We start from the raw sequence: 15,694 nt of genomic DNA, 5'->3' as shown, positions 1-15,694 counted from the left end.
AATCGCTGAACCGACGGCGCCTAAGTTATGCAACAAGGCTGTGGGTAGGGAAGAGCTTCGAGACCAGGCCACACTGCACACAAACTGTACACTGTACACCTTCTTCAATCTTCTGCACAACGAGCCCGATTGATCCTTGCGTGTGCGCCAAGCTGACAGAGAGACGCGGAATAGACGGCGCCTTTGGGAGACGCTACTGGGAAGCTTGTAGGCTGGTTCGGTCGACAGGAACGGAGGGGAAGGTTGGGTGAGCTGAGGCTATTTAAAAGGTGAGTCTGATGCTGTCGCTGCTCACAGAGACTACGAGGCTGTGGTATACGCAGTTCTACCTGCTTCAAGATGGGACTCTACATCTCAGCCTTGATTCACCCTTTGTCACTGGCAAGCACACCAATGGCAAACACAAATAGCTAACTACTCGTACTTCCCAGACCTGCAGCTGAATACCGTCATACACGACCGCCTCTCCTCTTGGCGAACCGCCCGCAAACTCCCTCCAAAATACAAACACAATGAACAACTTCGGCAATGACAGCTTAGGGCCCCAAATCCCACCCTCCGATGCCTTCTCCCGCTCCACCTCCCCTGGCCTTGGCTGGGACGGCAGCAGCAGCGACTCCGAGCGCGAGCGCCGCTACCGACCACGCACATTTCCCTACTTCAAGCTCCTGCCGTATCCCGTCGAAGCCGATACCGAGCGGAATGTCGCCCTACAAGAGATCCTCAAGCAGCTATACACGGCGGTGCGGGCTGAGGACTTTGCGCCGGGCGCGGTGCACTGGACACGCGAGCTCAAGGGCTGGCTGGGGCTCAAGTTTGAGATCACACGCGAGCTGCGCGTTAAGTTGGCCAACCTGTACTACATGCTCAGCCTTGCGCCAGGCCTGGACCCATCTTCCGCGGAGCGCTTCCTGACCATGTTCCTCGTTCTCACCAAGAAGAAGCACTACCTCAAGCCCGGAAAGGACCTCACTCTAGACTGGCGGCCGCTGTGGAGTGAGATCCGCAGCCTCGTGCTGCCGACCGAGACTGCGCCGCACCAGAACATGAAGAGGCGGCCGTCAAGGCATCTTGCACGCTTCTGTATGCTGGCGCAGCTGTATTTTGATCCGCGAGAGCGGCAGGCGATGTTTGAGGAGATCTTCCCGTACTTCTCGACTTCTGAGGTGTCGGGGGCGTTTATCGTTGGGGGTGTGCTGAATGTGCTTATGCCCACGACGGCGGCGCCGGATGAGCCGGGACAGCTCCAACCGGCGGACTACCTACCAACCTTTTTTCACCTATGGGCGCTGGTTAACAGGTCTAAAGTCTTCGACACTATTTTCATCGACCTCTTCTCCCGGCTTGCACGCGACATTCTGGCCTGCGAGCATGTCCCATTTAGTGAGCATGGTGTCTTCTCGAAGGCGCAATCAGACCTCATTTTCACCGCCATCCTACGCCTGACCGAGATCCCGGTCGGCCAAGCCTCCTCGCCGTACAGCGGCAACGTCGACCTCGGCGTCGGCGCGGCGATATACCTCGAGCGCGACAAGAGGAAGCACCCAATTGCTTACACGGTATCGCGATGGATCGTAATGTCGCTGTCTCCGGCTTGTCTGGACGCCCCAGGATCCATCATGGCGAATCTTGAAGGTCTGATCGAGTCGGTGGATACGTTCTTCCACCCGTCGAACCAGGGTGGTTGGACAACGATGCTATCGCAGCTGACGTACTATCTCGTGGACTTCTTCGTCATGCGCTGGAACCGCGAGCGCAGCGGCGAGATGGACACTCCACCCGAGCGCAGACTGAACGACGCACTGAAGCGCCGCTTCGTTCTGTGCCTCAAGGAGGTCACCTTCATGGGAATCTTTGCCAAGAGCTCCAAGTCGCTGAACCACTACCTCTCTGCCTTGCAGGGCCTTGCGTACCTGGAGCCTAGCGTCATCCTCCCGGGCGCGCTACAGCGCTTTTACCCGTCTCTGCAGGGGCTGGTGGAGGTGCACCGCACGAGCTCGTCTTTGCGGGGCCTACAGATGGTAGCTCCTATTATGGCAAGGGAGAAGGGCTTCCGCTGCCACCTCACCGCACTGCTGGCGCTCGCGCTGCCCGGCATCGATGCGAATGATCTGGATAAGACTATGAATACTCTCACGTTCTTCCAGGCTGTCGCATATAGCATCCCCTTTGTGGATATCACGCGGCCAGACGGCGGGATACACGATACCTCATTAGCGATTCAGTGGGTGCAGGGCGAAATGGAGAAGATGGAGATTGAGGGCCAAGACGTGGTGTTGGACTACCAGGAAGGGCTCAGCGACGAGGACGAAGTGAACATCCTGCGTAGCTCCACCGCGGGCTTTGCGGAGTTTGTGCGCGCTCTGCTGGGCAAGATATTCACGCTGCTTGAGAACTTGCCCGATGCGGCGAGGGTCAGGAGCGGGTCACCGGAGGAGAATGTTATTAATACGCTCCCCGCTGCACTAACGCCGCTGTTCGCTGCGATGTCGCCAGAGGTCTTCGAAGTCGCGCTGGAGAAGTTGGCTGCGTTCGTAGGCGGACACGTCGTCCACCAGGCCCGCGATGCCGTGGCCTTTATGACCAACGCGATGTGCAAGGCGAACCCGAAGCGGACGCTGCGCACCTTTGTACCGATGCTCATCGTCGGGATCCGCAACGAGATCGACCACAACGGCGCGGCGTCTGACCGCAGCAGCGGCACCGACGTGCTGCCGCGCGACCGCGCGCTCGTATGGCACATCAGCATGCTCAGCATGATCATCGTGCACGTCGGTGCCGACGTCATGGACTACAAGACCGAGCTCTTTGACATTGCGCTCTACATGCAAGAGAAGTGCCGTGGGCTGCCTACAGTGCACATCTCCAATTACATCCATCACCTCCTCCTGAACTTGACGCTCACATACCCCGTCGACAACGCGCTGTACGAGCCGAGTGTGATCGCGCGCGGCGTTGATGCGCAGGACTGGGGCCGCCAGACCCCGCTGTCGGAGCTAACCATCAACTGGCATCGCCCGTCCAAAGAGGAGATCGCATTCGCGGTCGAGCTGTTCGAGTCACAGGTTAAGACGGCCACTGAGAGGCTAACGGACCTGATGAGCGACAATCCGCCTGTGAGCCGCAGCGGAAAGGTCAAGGTCTGGTCCGATGAGGTATCGCGCAACCTGACTCAATTACGCCTCGTCATCTCGGGTCTTTCGGCACTGTTCGATCCCAAGGAGGCGTCTGGGGAGCGCGGCGCGCATAAGGCGAATGGTGAGGGTGACGGGGATCGCGATCTGGATATGACGGATGCGGATGGGAACGAGGGTGATGAAGACAATAGTCTCCTTGCTGAAGGCGATGATGATGAGACCCGCCCGCAGTTCCACTACCAGGCGGGCTACCTCCTGCAGCCTGACAGCCCAGAGTTCGTGCGAATTCACGTGCTGCGCAGTGAAGTTGGACAGCTTCTGTCCCGCACGCATGCCTTCCTCAACCAGCACCAGGAGGACGACGTCGCGTGCTTCACGGCGCTGTACAGCGCATACAAAGTGTGGATCACAGATGTCGGGACGGAGCGCTCGGCGCACACTCTCGACCGCGTGATTAAACTGTACAATGCCGACATCAACCCGTTCAAGGTCAGCGGCCTTCGCAAGAACTACCCGCGGCCGCTTCTCATTAAGAGGGCCAGCGTATACCATCTCCAGCGCGTCAGGCATAATGCGTCGGGTCGGCAGAAGTGCGGCACGGATAAGGTGATGCTACTCGACCTTACTCAGTCTAGCATGTCGCTTTACACAGAGGTCCGACGCAATGCGCAGGCAGCCGCAGAGTCGGCGCTCAAGGTTCTCATTGGTGGGCGTCCATTGATCATACCGCCGCTCCTGAAGGCGTTCAAGGTTGCACTTGCGGCAAACGACCTCGATCGCGTCAAGGGTGGGCTCTATACCCTGCTCTTTGGAAGCCTGCTGAAGACTATCTCGAAGGACTGGCGGGTTGCGCCGGAGATGATCAGGCTCTACCTTGAGGCATGCGCCGTGGATAAGGCGTCCATCCAGAAACTGACGGGCGGCGCACTGTTCGCGCTGTTGGAGTTTGGAAGGCCGCTAGAGCGGATGGTGATATTGGATGAGGATTTGCTGGCGGACATTCAGCCGTCTGAGTCGGTGGTTGCAGCGATCAACAGCAGGCGCGACTTCATCGTCGAGCGCCGCGCGGCTGTCGAGGCGAAGAAGGCAGAGTTTGCGGAGGAGCTGGTTGAGGTGCTGAAGACGGCGCACTGGGCTGTTGCGAGCCGTTGCGTGCTGTTTGTCAATAATATTGGACTGCGCTTTGAGACCATCGCGCCAGACTCGTTCATTGCCATCTCGGCGCAGGGCGCCATAGACACACATCCCGGGCTCCGCGCTTGCTACTCGCAGGCCTTCACACGCATCCTCTCGACCATTGACCTCCGTGCCGTGTACGCGCACGAGTATAAGAACTTCCTCCTGCAGAAGGAGACGGAGCCGAACAAGATCGTCGTGCCTGTCGACCGCAGTGATCCGAACCTGACGCAGAACTTCCTTGACAGCTTCGCCGACCCGGCGCTGCCAGAGTACTTTGTTGACAGTGACCACCCCGGCTGGCTCGTGTGGGGCAACAAGTTTAACGCCTTCACGGCACGCCCAGCGAAGCGCTTCGACGGGTATGACGAGCTTGAGATGACGACGCGGACACGCATCGGCAAGCTGATCACGCGCGAGTGGTATGCGAAGTACTTCGCGTACCTAAAGCAAGAACCGCGAGACACGCGGTCGGACCAGTTCCGCATGGCCAGCGTGACGTTGCTGATGCACACGTTCGACCTTCTGTATGACGGGCTGACGGCGGCGACGCTAGAGGACGTGAAGGAGGAAGTGGCGCGCGTGTTCGAGGACGGCAGTGACAAGCACCAGCACCGCGCGACGGCGGAGATCGTGGGTGCGCTTGTCGCCGGCGTGATGGACGAGCCGCTGGAGTTGCGCGACAAGATCTGGGGCTACGCGGTGCCGATTATGCAGGGTGTGTTTGCGGATGGGTTGACCCCAGAGAACATTGCATACTGGATGACATGTTTACATCTGGTTACGAACTCGAAGGATCCTCGGCGGTCAAGGGAGATCGTGAATCGTTTCGCGGCGTTCCGCCTCGACATGACATCCAATGCGGCGTTCAAGGAGAGCTCGAAGATCCAGCTGCTGGAGTTTACGATCGCAGACGCCGGATGGCATTTCCGCCTCGAGAAGCCAATCGTGCAGGACTTCCTCGACCACATTGACCACCCGTACAAGAGCGTGCGCGAAGCAATGGGCCGTACACTGGCAACCGTCTTCCGCACACGCTACTACGAATCGTTCAAGGACGTGCCGTCACTTCTGGCAGCGAATAAGGCTGCGTCGACAATCGGTATCGAGCCGTACGTTCCCACCGATGAGTTCGCTAAAACTATCACAGGCGTCTTCACGCAGCTCGCGACATGGCGCACAGAGCGCACCCCAGGGCAACAAACACCGTCATCGTACACCTCCGGCTCTAAAACCGCTATGCTCTGGCTGGACACAACGCTCTGCTCATACGAGTGCACGTCCCTCCTCCCCTTCTTCGCGGACACCTTCATGGAAGAGCTCCTGCACATGATGGACGTCAAAGAAGACCCCGAACTCCAGCGCCTCGCCTACCACGTCTACCGCCACCTCCCCAACATCCCCATCCGCGGCAGCGACGCCGCCTTCATCGACGCGCTAATCCGCATCGGGCGCTCCAGCACTTCCTGGCACCAGCGCCTGCGTACGCTGATTAACATGCAAGTCCTCTACTTCCGCCGTATCTTCCTGATTGCGCCAGCCCAGCAATCCGCCCTGTTCGCAGCCGTCTCCGCTATGCTGCAAGACACCCAACTCGAGGTCCGCATAGGCGCCGCGACCACACTAGCGGGTATGATCCGCTGCTCGCCGCTCGCACTGCGGACCTCGGCCATCACGGCGTTGATTAAGGAGTTCTCGGATCTCCTCGACGCGAACCCGATGCCTCGCAAGCGACCCGGCAGGGATACACCAGTCGACCATGCGAAGCAGGTACTGAGGCGCCATGCGGCGGTACTGGGGCTGGGAGCGCTGGTACAGGCGTTTCCGTATGCGACGCCGCCGCCGGCGTGGATGCCGGGGGTTTTGGCGATGTTGGCGAGGAGGGCGGCGGCGGATGCGGGGGCGGTGGGGAAGACGGTTAAGGGGGTGTTGGCGGATTTTAAGAAGACGAGGCAGGATACTTGGGGGACGGATCAGAAGGTTTGTTGTCCCTTTTTTGTGTGCTGTTTTTGGGACGTTGACTAACGGGGGGGTTGTAGTACTTTACGCCTGAGCAGTTGGAGGATCTGGAGGGCGTGTTGTGGAAGAGTTACTTCGCCTGATCGACGATTACTAGGAGAGGTATGCAGGATATGAATAGGTGTGGTGTGAACAGCAGACGTATAAACATGTCATATTTTGATGCCCCTTTTTTCGCTTTGGGAAAGACATAAATTTTCATGGAATGGGAAAGAACACACGAGCTTGGCTGGATGGCTGAATGGGAGTGGGAATATATACGATATGGCATGGGAAGGAGCAGACTTTGGGGCTTGGAAACCGGCATAGCAACACATTGATGGCTGGGGGGGAGCCATATAGCGGGCATATTTTCGTGGTTGTGTTCGTTTTGAGGGTTTTGTTGGCTGGAGTGGTGGGTGAGGGGGTAGATAGATGTATAGAGGTTATTGTTCTTTCTTATGAGGGGATGTGATTTGGTGGTTTTGGTAGTTTTGGGGAGTGTAGTGATTGTTGTGTTGAGGGCATGAGGTACTAGTTGTATGTCGCCTGACTGATACAACGACTTCCTGTGCCGCTGTCAAGCGCTTTTTGGGGGGGTAAGCCCCGTTCATAAACCTAGAATACCACATAGAACTCTACATGGGAGAGGAATTCAATCCTTTCTTTTGTATACTACCACACCGAGTATAGTTCGATGTTGTCAATGTGAGAATCTACGGTTGTTATGGATGGGGATCGTCGCCCAAATTTGACCAGTACGACATCCACCTCCCTTCCACCACCTCGTCCGCTGATCACCAGAGCGATAGCACCGGCATCGAGGACATCGGCTTCAACCAGGAGTTACTCGCGGACGTTTTGAAACCAACAAGTACCCTCCCGAGTAATGAAACACATTGCATACCAACACACAGTGCCCATCACTCCACCGGCACTCCCCGCCATCTCTTCGTCACCAGACAGCTCTTCCAAATAGTTGCAACATTCCAACTCCCTGCCGCCATTAGAGCAATGTAGATTTGCTGTAACGCTGCTCCATGTTGTAGCAGCCCCATAAAACTAGCCATATAAACTCTAGTAGGCTTGGCATCATAATTGCCTGATTAGGATACCAGCTGCTACAGTGTTGCATCTAGGGTTACTATTCATAAGTAGTTAGTTAAATTAAATTAGGTTAGCTGCAAAACTATGTTCTAATGTACGAAGATGAAGTTAGTGGTAATTCCATTAATCTATATATGATAATTACAGTATGAATACCCCCTATTTAACATTCTAGTTAACGTTTTAGGCTAATATGCCTCCTATCTAGCCTTTAAATCTACTAAATATACCCTATAGCCCCCCTATTCCTTTGTCTGGCTTTCTAAATAGCCTTAGATGGCAGTAGCCGCAGCCATCTAACCTAGAAATCACGCTACTAGTAGCCCCTATCCCCCTTGCCTTCTCCGATTTCTTATCTGAATTTAACAATACTAAGCTCTTCTCTAAGCTTAGCCCTTAGAACTAATAGCTCAGACCATGGCAAAGGTTTGGGAGTTTCTGCAGGATGAAATCACGCTCTTGCAAGCAAAAATGGAACATTTCGCAAACAAGAAAAGGAAACCTGCACCACGCTATCAAGTGGGAGACAGAGTATGGCTTTCAACTCGAAATATAAAGACACAGAGGCCATCAAAGAAGCTAGACCACAAGCAAGTGGGACCTTTTGAAATTCTAGAGCGAATTGGGCATGTTGCATATCGGCTCAAACTTCCAAACAGCATGAAGATTCATCCAGTCTTTCATGCCAATCTATTAAGACTCGACTCGAATGATGCAACCGAAGGGCAGCAACAGGAGCCAGAGCCTCCAGTCATTGTTAATGGCGAAGAGGAGTGGGAAGTGGACAAAATCCTAGACTCAAAAGTTATTCGAAAGAAGCTTTTCTACAAGGCAGCTTGGAAGAACTATCCACCAAATGAGACATGGTATACTGCAGAGAGCTTCGAAAATTCTCCAGAAGTTACCCAAGCATATCACAGAAAATACCCTCAGAACCAAAATGAGAGCCGGAGACAATTTTTTTGAAAATGGGATTTCTTGATCAGGAGATCAACTCTGGAGTAGGGGGGGGGGGTAGTGTTACGATATCAAGTGCGCCTTGCAGCTCGAGTGAGGGTTCAGGGGTGTGGGGAGCTTTCCGGGGTTGGAGCGAAGTTTCAGTTGTGGAGTGAATTCTCAGAACTGGTCTCACTAAAGAGAATTCACTCCACAACAACATAGCTATATATAGATCGAGCCACTGCTCGAGTGCTCCTCTTCTCTTTCCTTTCTTCTCTAGATTGAGTTTAATTCATAATACCCAACTGGCGCCCTATGCCTTGGTGAACCGTGACAAAGGCCATTAGGTGGTTCTCAGAGGAAATCTACAAAAAGAATCCTGAAGCACGGCTAGAAGCTGAAAAAGCTATCAAGGTCTTCTATGATGAGAACAAAGACAACCTTGAGTGTCGTGGTGTCACTGATGCTTTGGTCAAGTAAACCAATAAATCTTATTCACTGATCTTTTCAGGAGGCTTACATAGTGACAGGGGTGCCAAGTGTAATGGTGGGTGCACCAGATGTGAGAATCTAGCCACCCAAGGAAGGGGTGATTTTACTAAGACAACACACTGTAGGAAACAGAGCCAAAGGGTTGTAGCTTAGACTATTCCACAACGCAGCAATCAACTGTATGATGTAGTGGAGTGGTTTAGACAAGTTGTAACAAATGTTGAGTCTGAGAACTCAGGGATAAGTCAGAGGTTAGCACCTCACTGACTTTTCAGAAACAAGGAGTAACAAGATCAATGCTTGGAAGCTTGGAAAAGACGTGGAAGTATGTGATAGTCGATTTACTGTATTGTCTGCTTGCCCTTTCTTAAGGAAAGGGCAATCCTATTTATGCTAAAGGAGTGTAGTTCTCTCATTTTCCAAGACTTTCCATGACTAACCAGGCTTGGTAACTGTAGTTGACATAAGAGAATCCCATAGAACCATCTCCTAGGTTCCTAGCCAATAGGAAGTAAAAGGAGGTCCAAGGTCAGAGTACCCCTATAGACAGATTATGTCATAACTTAACCAATCTTGTGGGTAACTAAGGAGTGATGACGTGTAATGAATCATGGACGGTTGTAGAAGCTTTTGGAGCTATCGTTCATGTTCCTAGGCCTCTAGTTGATAGAGATAGAAACCTATGTGAGAGGCTACTGTCAGAGTTAAATAATTCAACACATGTGATATTCAAATACAAAATATAATATAAGTGTAATTAAAAACATTGAATTTATATCCACTACAAGTACAAATACCGTCCTATTATATTCCTTCATCAAACACACTACATAAATCCTCTCTACTACCAGAAGTACCATTATTGTCATTGTACTGGTCATCATCCTCGTCATTGTCGTCGTCCCCATATTGCCTTTGCCCTTAGCTACCACCATCCTCCTCATCTGCTGAACCCCAGTCAATATGTTCCTTCAAGGTGCCTATTGATTGTTGTGCAATCTGGTCATCAATAAGTGGCATTTTCCTCCGCCGTCCATACATATCCTTAAATTTTAGCCGGGTAGGCTTGATGTTTTTATGCTGGTTCCTTGGATAGGCATCAAACCAATTAAGGAGCACCTGCCTAGGAACGCCGTTGCGAACACCATGATTCCTTTTGAAGTCAAGGTGTAGCTTTACCTTCACTGCCAATGAGATAAACCAGACTAAGTTAGTTAGCATGTATACTTGTATATATAATAGACTGTACATTTAATCCAGAATGGCCCAGGAGCAATTGAGGCTGTCCTGTCAGGACGCGGTTCACTTGATTATATTTTCTCATAGAAAAGGATGTATCGGCTAGCCCAACAGAACACACTCTCTGCATCCACTACACTATAAACAGACTCAAACACATCCCGTATTTGAGATGGATCATGTTCGTTCTGCATAGCGAATATATCTGGCTTTGCGAGGGTTTTGCTAACCCACTCCTGTACATGTTCAGATAAGTTACCACATAAAGGGTTGAGGAGTCATACCATCATGCAGGTAATAGTCTGGTGCTTCCACGTATTTGTATTGCCGCTTGCCTTATAAAGAGCCTTGAGAAATTGCTGGGATATTTGAGTTGCAAGGAACTATGCTGCGTGCACCATATGGATATTGGGAGATTGAAATCTGGGATTCCTGTATTTGCGAGCCTTCTTGATTGTGTTCTTCCTGATTATATGCCTGTGACGCATCTCTAGTTAAGCATCTAGTGGCGCATCTCGGGCGGCGTGATGTTGTCTTTGGCATGGTATTGATCTTACAACTCTGAAATTATCCTCCCTTCTGTACATGTTCAGAGGGGGGAGGGGTTAAGGGGGGGTACCGATAGTAAACTCCTATATACTGGTTATAGACACCAACACATTGTAGTATAAGTGCAAAGTTCGTAATGGGGTGTATAAATCCAAGAATTGCAAAATACTTGCATGGTGGTCTAGAAAAGTCACGTGACTGACAGTCGCCAAGCCTAGACTTCCAATTTGACTGTTCATGATGCGGCTCTTATAACCCCTATAAAAATTGGGATTTATAAAATCAACCCACCACATACAGCAATGACCTCAGACCCAAATGCAAAATATACAGCAGAGGATTTCGGTAATCCAAATTGCCGGCAGACCTAGGTGGCCAGTTTATGGGGCAAATCTTTGGAGGCATGTTACACATCAGACCAACCAGATGAACTGGGCTGAGGCCACCCGGAGACAACTTCTACAGCTTCCTGTTCTAGATATGTAAGGATGCCTCTGCCCTCAGTGACAGAAAGGATCAGAGTCGGGCAGGTTACGGTCACGTGGGGAGAGTTAGGGCAGGTTAGCCGAGTTGGACCCATTTCGGGTACTTAAGGGAATTGACTCACGGGGTTCCCCCTTCATCTTTTTTGTATCCTTTATAGTAGACCTATAGGATAGCATCCGTTTAGCCTCCGACTCACACTCTCATATGCTATTACTGTGAGCTGGGTGCCCTGTGTCCTTACAAGATACTGGGTCAAGTAACAGTCGACCCTATGTGCTACCTCCTTCACTAACATTAAATCAGCCAAAAGATTACTATACTCAGTATAATGCCAATAATGACAACGAGCGTGCTTGGGTCCCTCAATCAGAGTCTAATGCCAACGGGCCTACAATGCCAATTATGGAACCAGACTCAGTTGATACATGTACAGAGGAAGCCTATCAAACCGACTACAACGAAGCTTTATTAAGAGACAACGACTACTTAGATGATGGCTCTGTGGAGAGTCCTCAAGTTCTCTGGTATATCTTTGACACGAACAATAAGACGGCTGCCATCTGGCTCTAGTAGAAGATTGAAGTCTTGGTAAGTACCTTTTAGAGTTCCAAGCCACCTAATCCGTTCTTTGGTGAGGTAGGCGCCCTTCCTGATCTCGGGCCAGAGGATATTCAATGGTCCCAATATATCCTTCATTGTTAGCAGCGCCCTGTACATGTATAGGAATTGGTTCACTTACCAGGCTTTGATTCTGGACTGGAGTACCAGTTAGAAACCAATGGTATTTCACACATAACCTTGCCACTGCAACGTGGATCTGCATCAAGGAATTGCGGACCTTATGCCCTTCATCTAGCACATTCAACTTTGAGGAGAGGGGATAGACCTATTACGGATGCTTCAGATCTCCTACAGCACCTGACCTTCAGGAGTCCCAAAATGAGATGGATCATAAAGGATATTATGGAGCACTGCATGAAGCCAGACAAGGATGGAAAGAGGAATAAACTCTTGTGCTCTGAAGAGATACCAGTCTCCGCTTGGTATGTAGAGATGGTTTGCAAGACCTTCTACATTCGAGCAGGGGTGTTACATGCTGGACTGACCGACCCTCACTCTAGCCTTACCGTACTCATCATGATGTATGCGGTTTGTCCCAAGGTGCAAATTTAGATGGTGCATGTCACTGTGTTTGTTCGATAACAACAGTAATCAACCTAGTTGAACTGCAGGTTCATTATCGTCCAATTAGAGTAAGAGCCCCCCCTACCCATGGAACATGTACAGAGGAGGTTGCTAATCCATATGGAGGTTTCTCAGAAGAAGAAAGTCACGATAGTTAGACTATCTGTGCTAAACAGCCATGATGCCTGGCGAGAAATTAAGCAGATTGACAAGAACATCATTGATATTCTGACCAAGCTCCATTCTCCCGAATCATTCCAGGCCATTGCTGATGCACTAAACAACATGCGCGACGAGGTTGTGGCTGCTCATCTCTCTCCCATGGGACAGATACTATTGGCTGGGAAAGAAATTCTTCCTTTGCAGCTTCACAGATCATCCTTCGTGCCTGTCCTAGAGGATGTTAATTTGATTACTCCTGATCCTACGATTGGTGATTCTACCACTGAGGATTGGACTAGCGATGAAGACAAACCAGGGCCATCATTTACTCCAGTTAATCGTCCTCTTCTGAAGAGGAAGCGTGCGATGCTAGCAAAGACTGTTCGCAGCTCATGGAAGAGAGGTCATGGACGAAGCCCTGAGTAGAAAGCTCTTTACGACCAAGATGAACTTGATTTTCTTGTGTTGTTAAGCATGGACCCAAACCATGTGTACACTGGTGTAGAGATCCAGGGTACCCTTGACTCAGCAGTTGCAGAGCGTGGATTACGCCTCGTTATTGCTTGACACTCAGGCCAGTTTAAGACAGGGGTTAAGGTCCCCCCTGACATTAAATACAATGCCCTTCTTGACCATAACTAAGACAGTGAGGAGCCCTTCTTGTCCCCAGCGATTTCAACAACTCACGATATCGGAAGGAGCTTGGCTCTGAGGCGCTTTGTGTGGATGCTAGCACCAATCTCTGAGGTTGTGAGCACGATCGCTACCACCCACCTTAATGCTAGCTCTGTTCCAATGGCTACAGACTCTTCTGTACATGTACAGAAGACTGTACTGCCAGACACTGCTCCTACTGTCAAGTCCTACGGTATTAGGATGTTGAATGTAGTAGACCCAGTCAAAAGCCATGATCCGGTTCTTAATGAGGGGTATGACTCCTGACAGACCATTGAGTCCTTCTCTTTCGACTGCCCATTCTGAATAAGGCAGTAGCAGCTTTACTTCAGTACCCCTTTTTACAGCAATGTTTTATGGCGTATGGCTAATAGTGGAGGATTTATGGTCATGGATGGATTTTCTACCATCATTGTATATTAGAAAACTGTAAATAGGATAGAGTAAATCACATTTGTCCTGGAATATTATGATTTGTATATGACATGTGTAATTTCATACATAAGGAACGATATTGTATTGAATTTATATGGAATAGTTTCGAAACAATCATGTCATAATGATGATACTATTGTACAGTGTACAGCTATTTCCATACTCTCTCATAGAGCACTTAGTTTATTAGCTCAGTTTTGAAGGATATTTGGTGCCATGGATATCGCTTGAGAGGCCTATCATAGTGTTGAATACTGTTACGGTGGAGATATTGTACTGGGCAACTAGTCCTGGACTGGTCTGGCGAGCATCATATGGCCCACATTAGGCCAGCACCCTATCAAAGAGTGCCACAAACGTCTAAAAAAATGGGCTGTCGCCTGTAAGGTAGTTTGGACCAGGCTAATCATTGGCCGTAAATGTGAGGATGAGGATGAGGATGAGGATGAGGATGATGGCATTTATCAGTGTCTCTATCGGGTATTTGACTAGGGCGAGGTGCAAATTGAGTCATATTGTTGCTCGGAGAGCATGGCTTCTTGCGGGCCTGGCAGCTTAACATAAAATTTCATTAAAGACGCATAAGGATTTTGGGCGTGCAAGTATTGTTTTGGAGTGGTTAGTGTGGCATTAGCTCACCAGTTGAGCGGCGCTTTGTTATGTGACTAAGCAGGGCTGTGTATGCAGAGTTCCAGTATACAGACACCGGTGTCCGAATACTAAGCGAACAACATCACAGACACCCCTAGATTTGTAAGCGGTTACGTAAGTAAACCCCAACCACCAAACCGCTCCAGTAACCCCAGAATCATAAAATGGGCCAAATTGATAAAGTGATTCATAGTAGGGTAGAATAGGTATAGAATAGACTTAATAAGAAGTGATTCATAGTAGGGTAGAATAGCTATAGAATAGACTTAATAAGAAGTGATTCATAGTAAGAATACCCCTCTTTCTACTTGCCTTATTCCTCTTCGTACTTTTCCTTTCTTCTTATAATATCAACTTCTTCAACTCTTACTTCAACTATCACCAATTACAATGTCTTCCTACCTTACTCCAACTGCCTCTCTCCCTGAAGTCAACTTGGTCTTGGCTGAGTTCAACATCCCTGAATGTCATATTCACCCAGTTGAATTCAATGACAAGGCAGATAAGACCAAGAAGATGGCTACCTACACCAACAGAATGAAGGCAGCTAGCTATGACCAACAGACCATTCAAATGTTGGTTAAGGAATCCCTGGAAGGTGATACCATTTCTGAAGGAGTGAAGGGGATGAGGCAGAAGGGTGCTGTTGTTCTGTTGAGTGGTGATTGGGAGATCCGGCCTCTGCATGGTCCAAACGTCTGCACATTAGGCAATGGCTTGCAAGTAGCAGAACCACAGAGATGTGCCATTCAACCCTACTCGGCCACTCCCAACACTAGATCCCATACCGTCCTTGGTCGAAAACCTCCAAGGAGCTTTTCGACCCAGATACACCAGGACGGAAGTAAGCTCTTCTCATTTCCATTCTCGCTATAATAATTAACCGCTGAATAGCCAATTAGACCCTCCCCCATCACTCGCGACATATGGAGCGAAGAAGTTCCTGACACAACATGGGAGCCTTATTTATACGTTATTACGACTCCAGAGGGATTATCAGAGGCCAGGATATGGAGGCCAGGGTCAAATAATATAACACTGCCTTTCGTTCCGTCATTAAGTGATCACTGCAAGAATCCCACTGATTTTATCAAGTCTCTACGTGAATACAAGGACGCCAATCCCGACAGCAAAAGGAATATATTGCCTACAGTGCTGTATTATCATTCATATATACATGGGGGCTCTGCAGATAATGGAGATAAATACAATGCTACACTGGGTTCCTGGGTGAGGAAGTTGCTGTGTTGCATTTCCCCAAGAAAGATATCAAGTCCATATGTTTCTTACGGTGGTTCTGAATCTAAGTCACCTCTGGTGTGGACATAATTTCCGTGATGGCGAGTTTTAACCAGTCCTGCTGCGCAATTATGTTTTCTTTTGTTTAGCATACTTTCGAGCTTGGCCTCTGTGTACATAATCTACCACCGTACGTGAAGTGCAAGGAGAGTCTATAAATAAAT

The 15,694-nt window shown here is 50.2% G+C and overlaps 4 protein-coding genes across 4 annotated transcripts; 3 read left to right on the top strand and 1 right to left on the bottom strand.

Annotated features, from left to right (window-relative positions):
- The first annotated feature begins 17 nt into the window (after positions 1-17).
- On the top strand, positions 18-6,964 carry VC83_00115 (uncharacterized protein). Its single transcript, XM_024463811.1, has 3 exons — positions 18-269; positions 432-6,293; positions 6,353-6,964. The coding sequence occupies exons 2-3, from the start codon at positions 513-515 to the stop codon at positions 6,413-6,415; spliced, it is 5,844 nt and encodes a 1,947-aa protein (XP_024328276.1). The 5' UTR covers positions 18-269; positions 432-512; the 3' UTR covers positions 6,416-6,964.
- A 4,645-nt stretch (positions 6,965-11,609) lies between these two features.
- On the bottom strand, positions 11,610-11,946 carry VC83_00114 (uncharacterized protein; the record flags this gene model as incomplete). Its single annotated transcript, XM_024463810.1, has 2 exons — positions 11,610-11,813; positions 11,863-11,946. The coding sequence occupies 2 exons, from the start codon at positions 11,944-11,946 to the stop codon at positions 11,610-11,612; spliced, it is 288 nt and encodes a 95-aa protein (XP_024328277.1).
- A 482-nt stretch (positions 11,947-12,428) lies between these two features.
- VC83_00113 (uncharacterized protein) lies at positions 12,429-12,896 on the top strand (the record flags this gene model as incomplete). Its single annotated transcript, XM_024463809.1, has 1 exon — positions 12,429-12,896. One exon carries the CDS (start codon positions 12,429-12,431, stop codon positions 12,894-12,896), a length of 468 nt encoding a protein of 155 aa, XP_024328278.1.
- Positions 12,897-14,621: 1,725 nt separating this feature from the next.
- VC83_00112 (uncharacterized protein) lies at positions 14,622-15,133 on the top strand (the record flags this gene model as incomplete). Its single annotated transcript, XM_024463808.1, has 2 exons — positions 14,622-15,075; positions 15,126-15,133. 2 exons carry the CDS (start codon positions 14,622-14,624, stop codon positions 15,131-15,133), a joined length of 462 nt encoding a protein of 153 aa, XP_024328279.1.
- Between the last annotated feature and the right edge of the window lie 561 nt (positions 15,134-15,694).

The sequence above is a fragment of the Pseudogymnoascus destructans genome (genome assembly GCF_001641265.1).
Source record: "Pseudogymnoascus destructans isolate 20631-21 unplaced genomic scaffold scaffold_1, whole genome shotgun sequence".
NCBI lineage: Eukaryota > Fungi > Ascomycota > Leotiomycetes > Thelebolales > Thelebolaceae > Pseudogymnoascus > Pseudogymnoascus destructans.
Note: the sequence above shows the minus strand (reverse complement) of the source record. Positions and strands in the feature narration are given on the sequence as shown.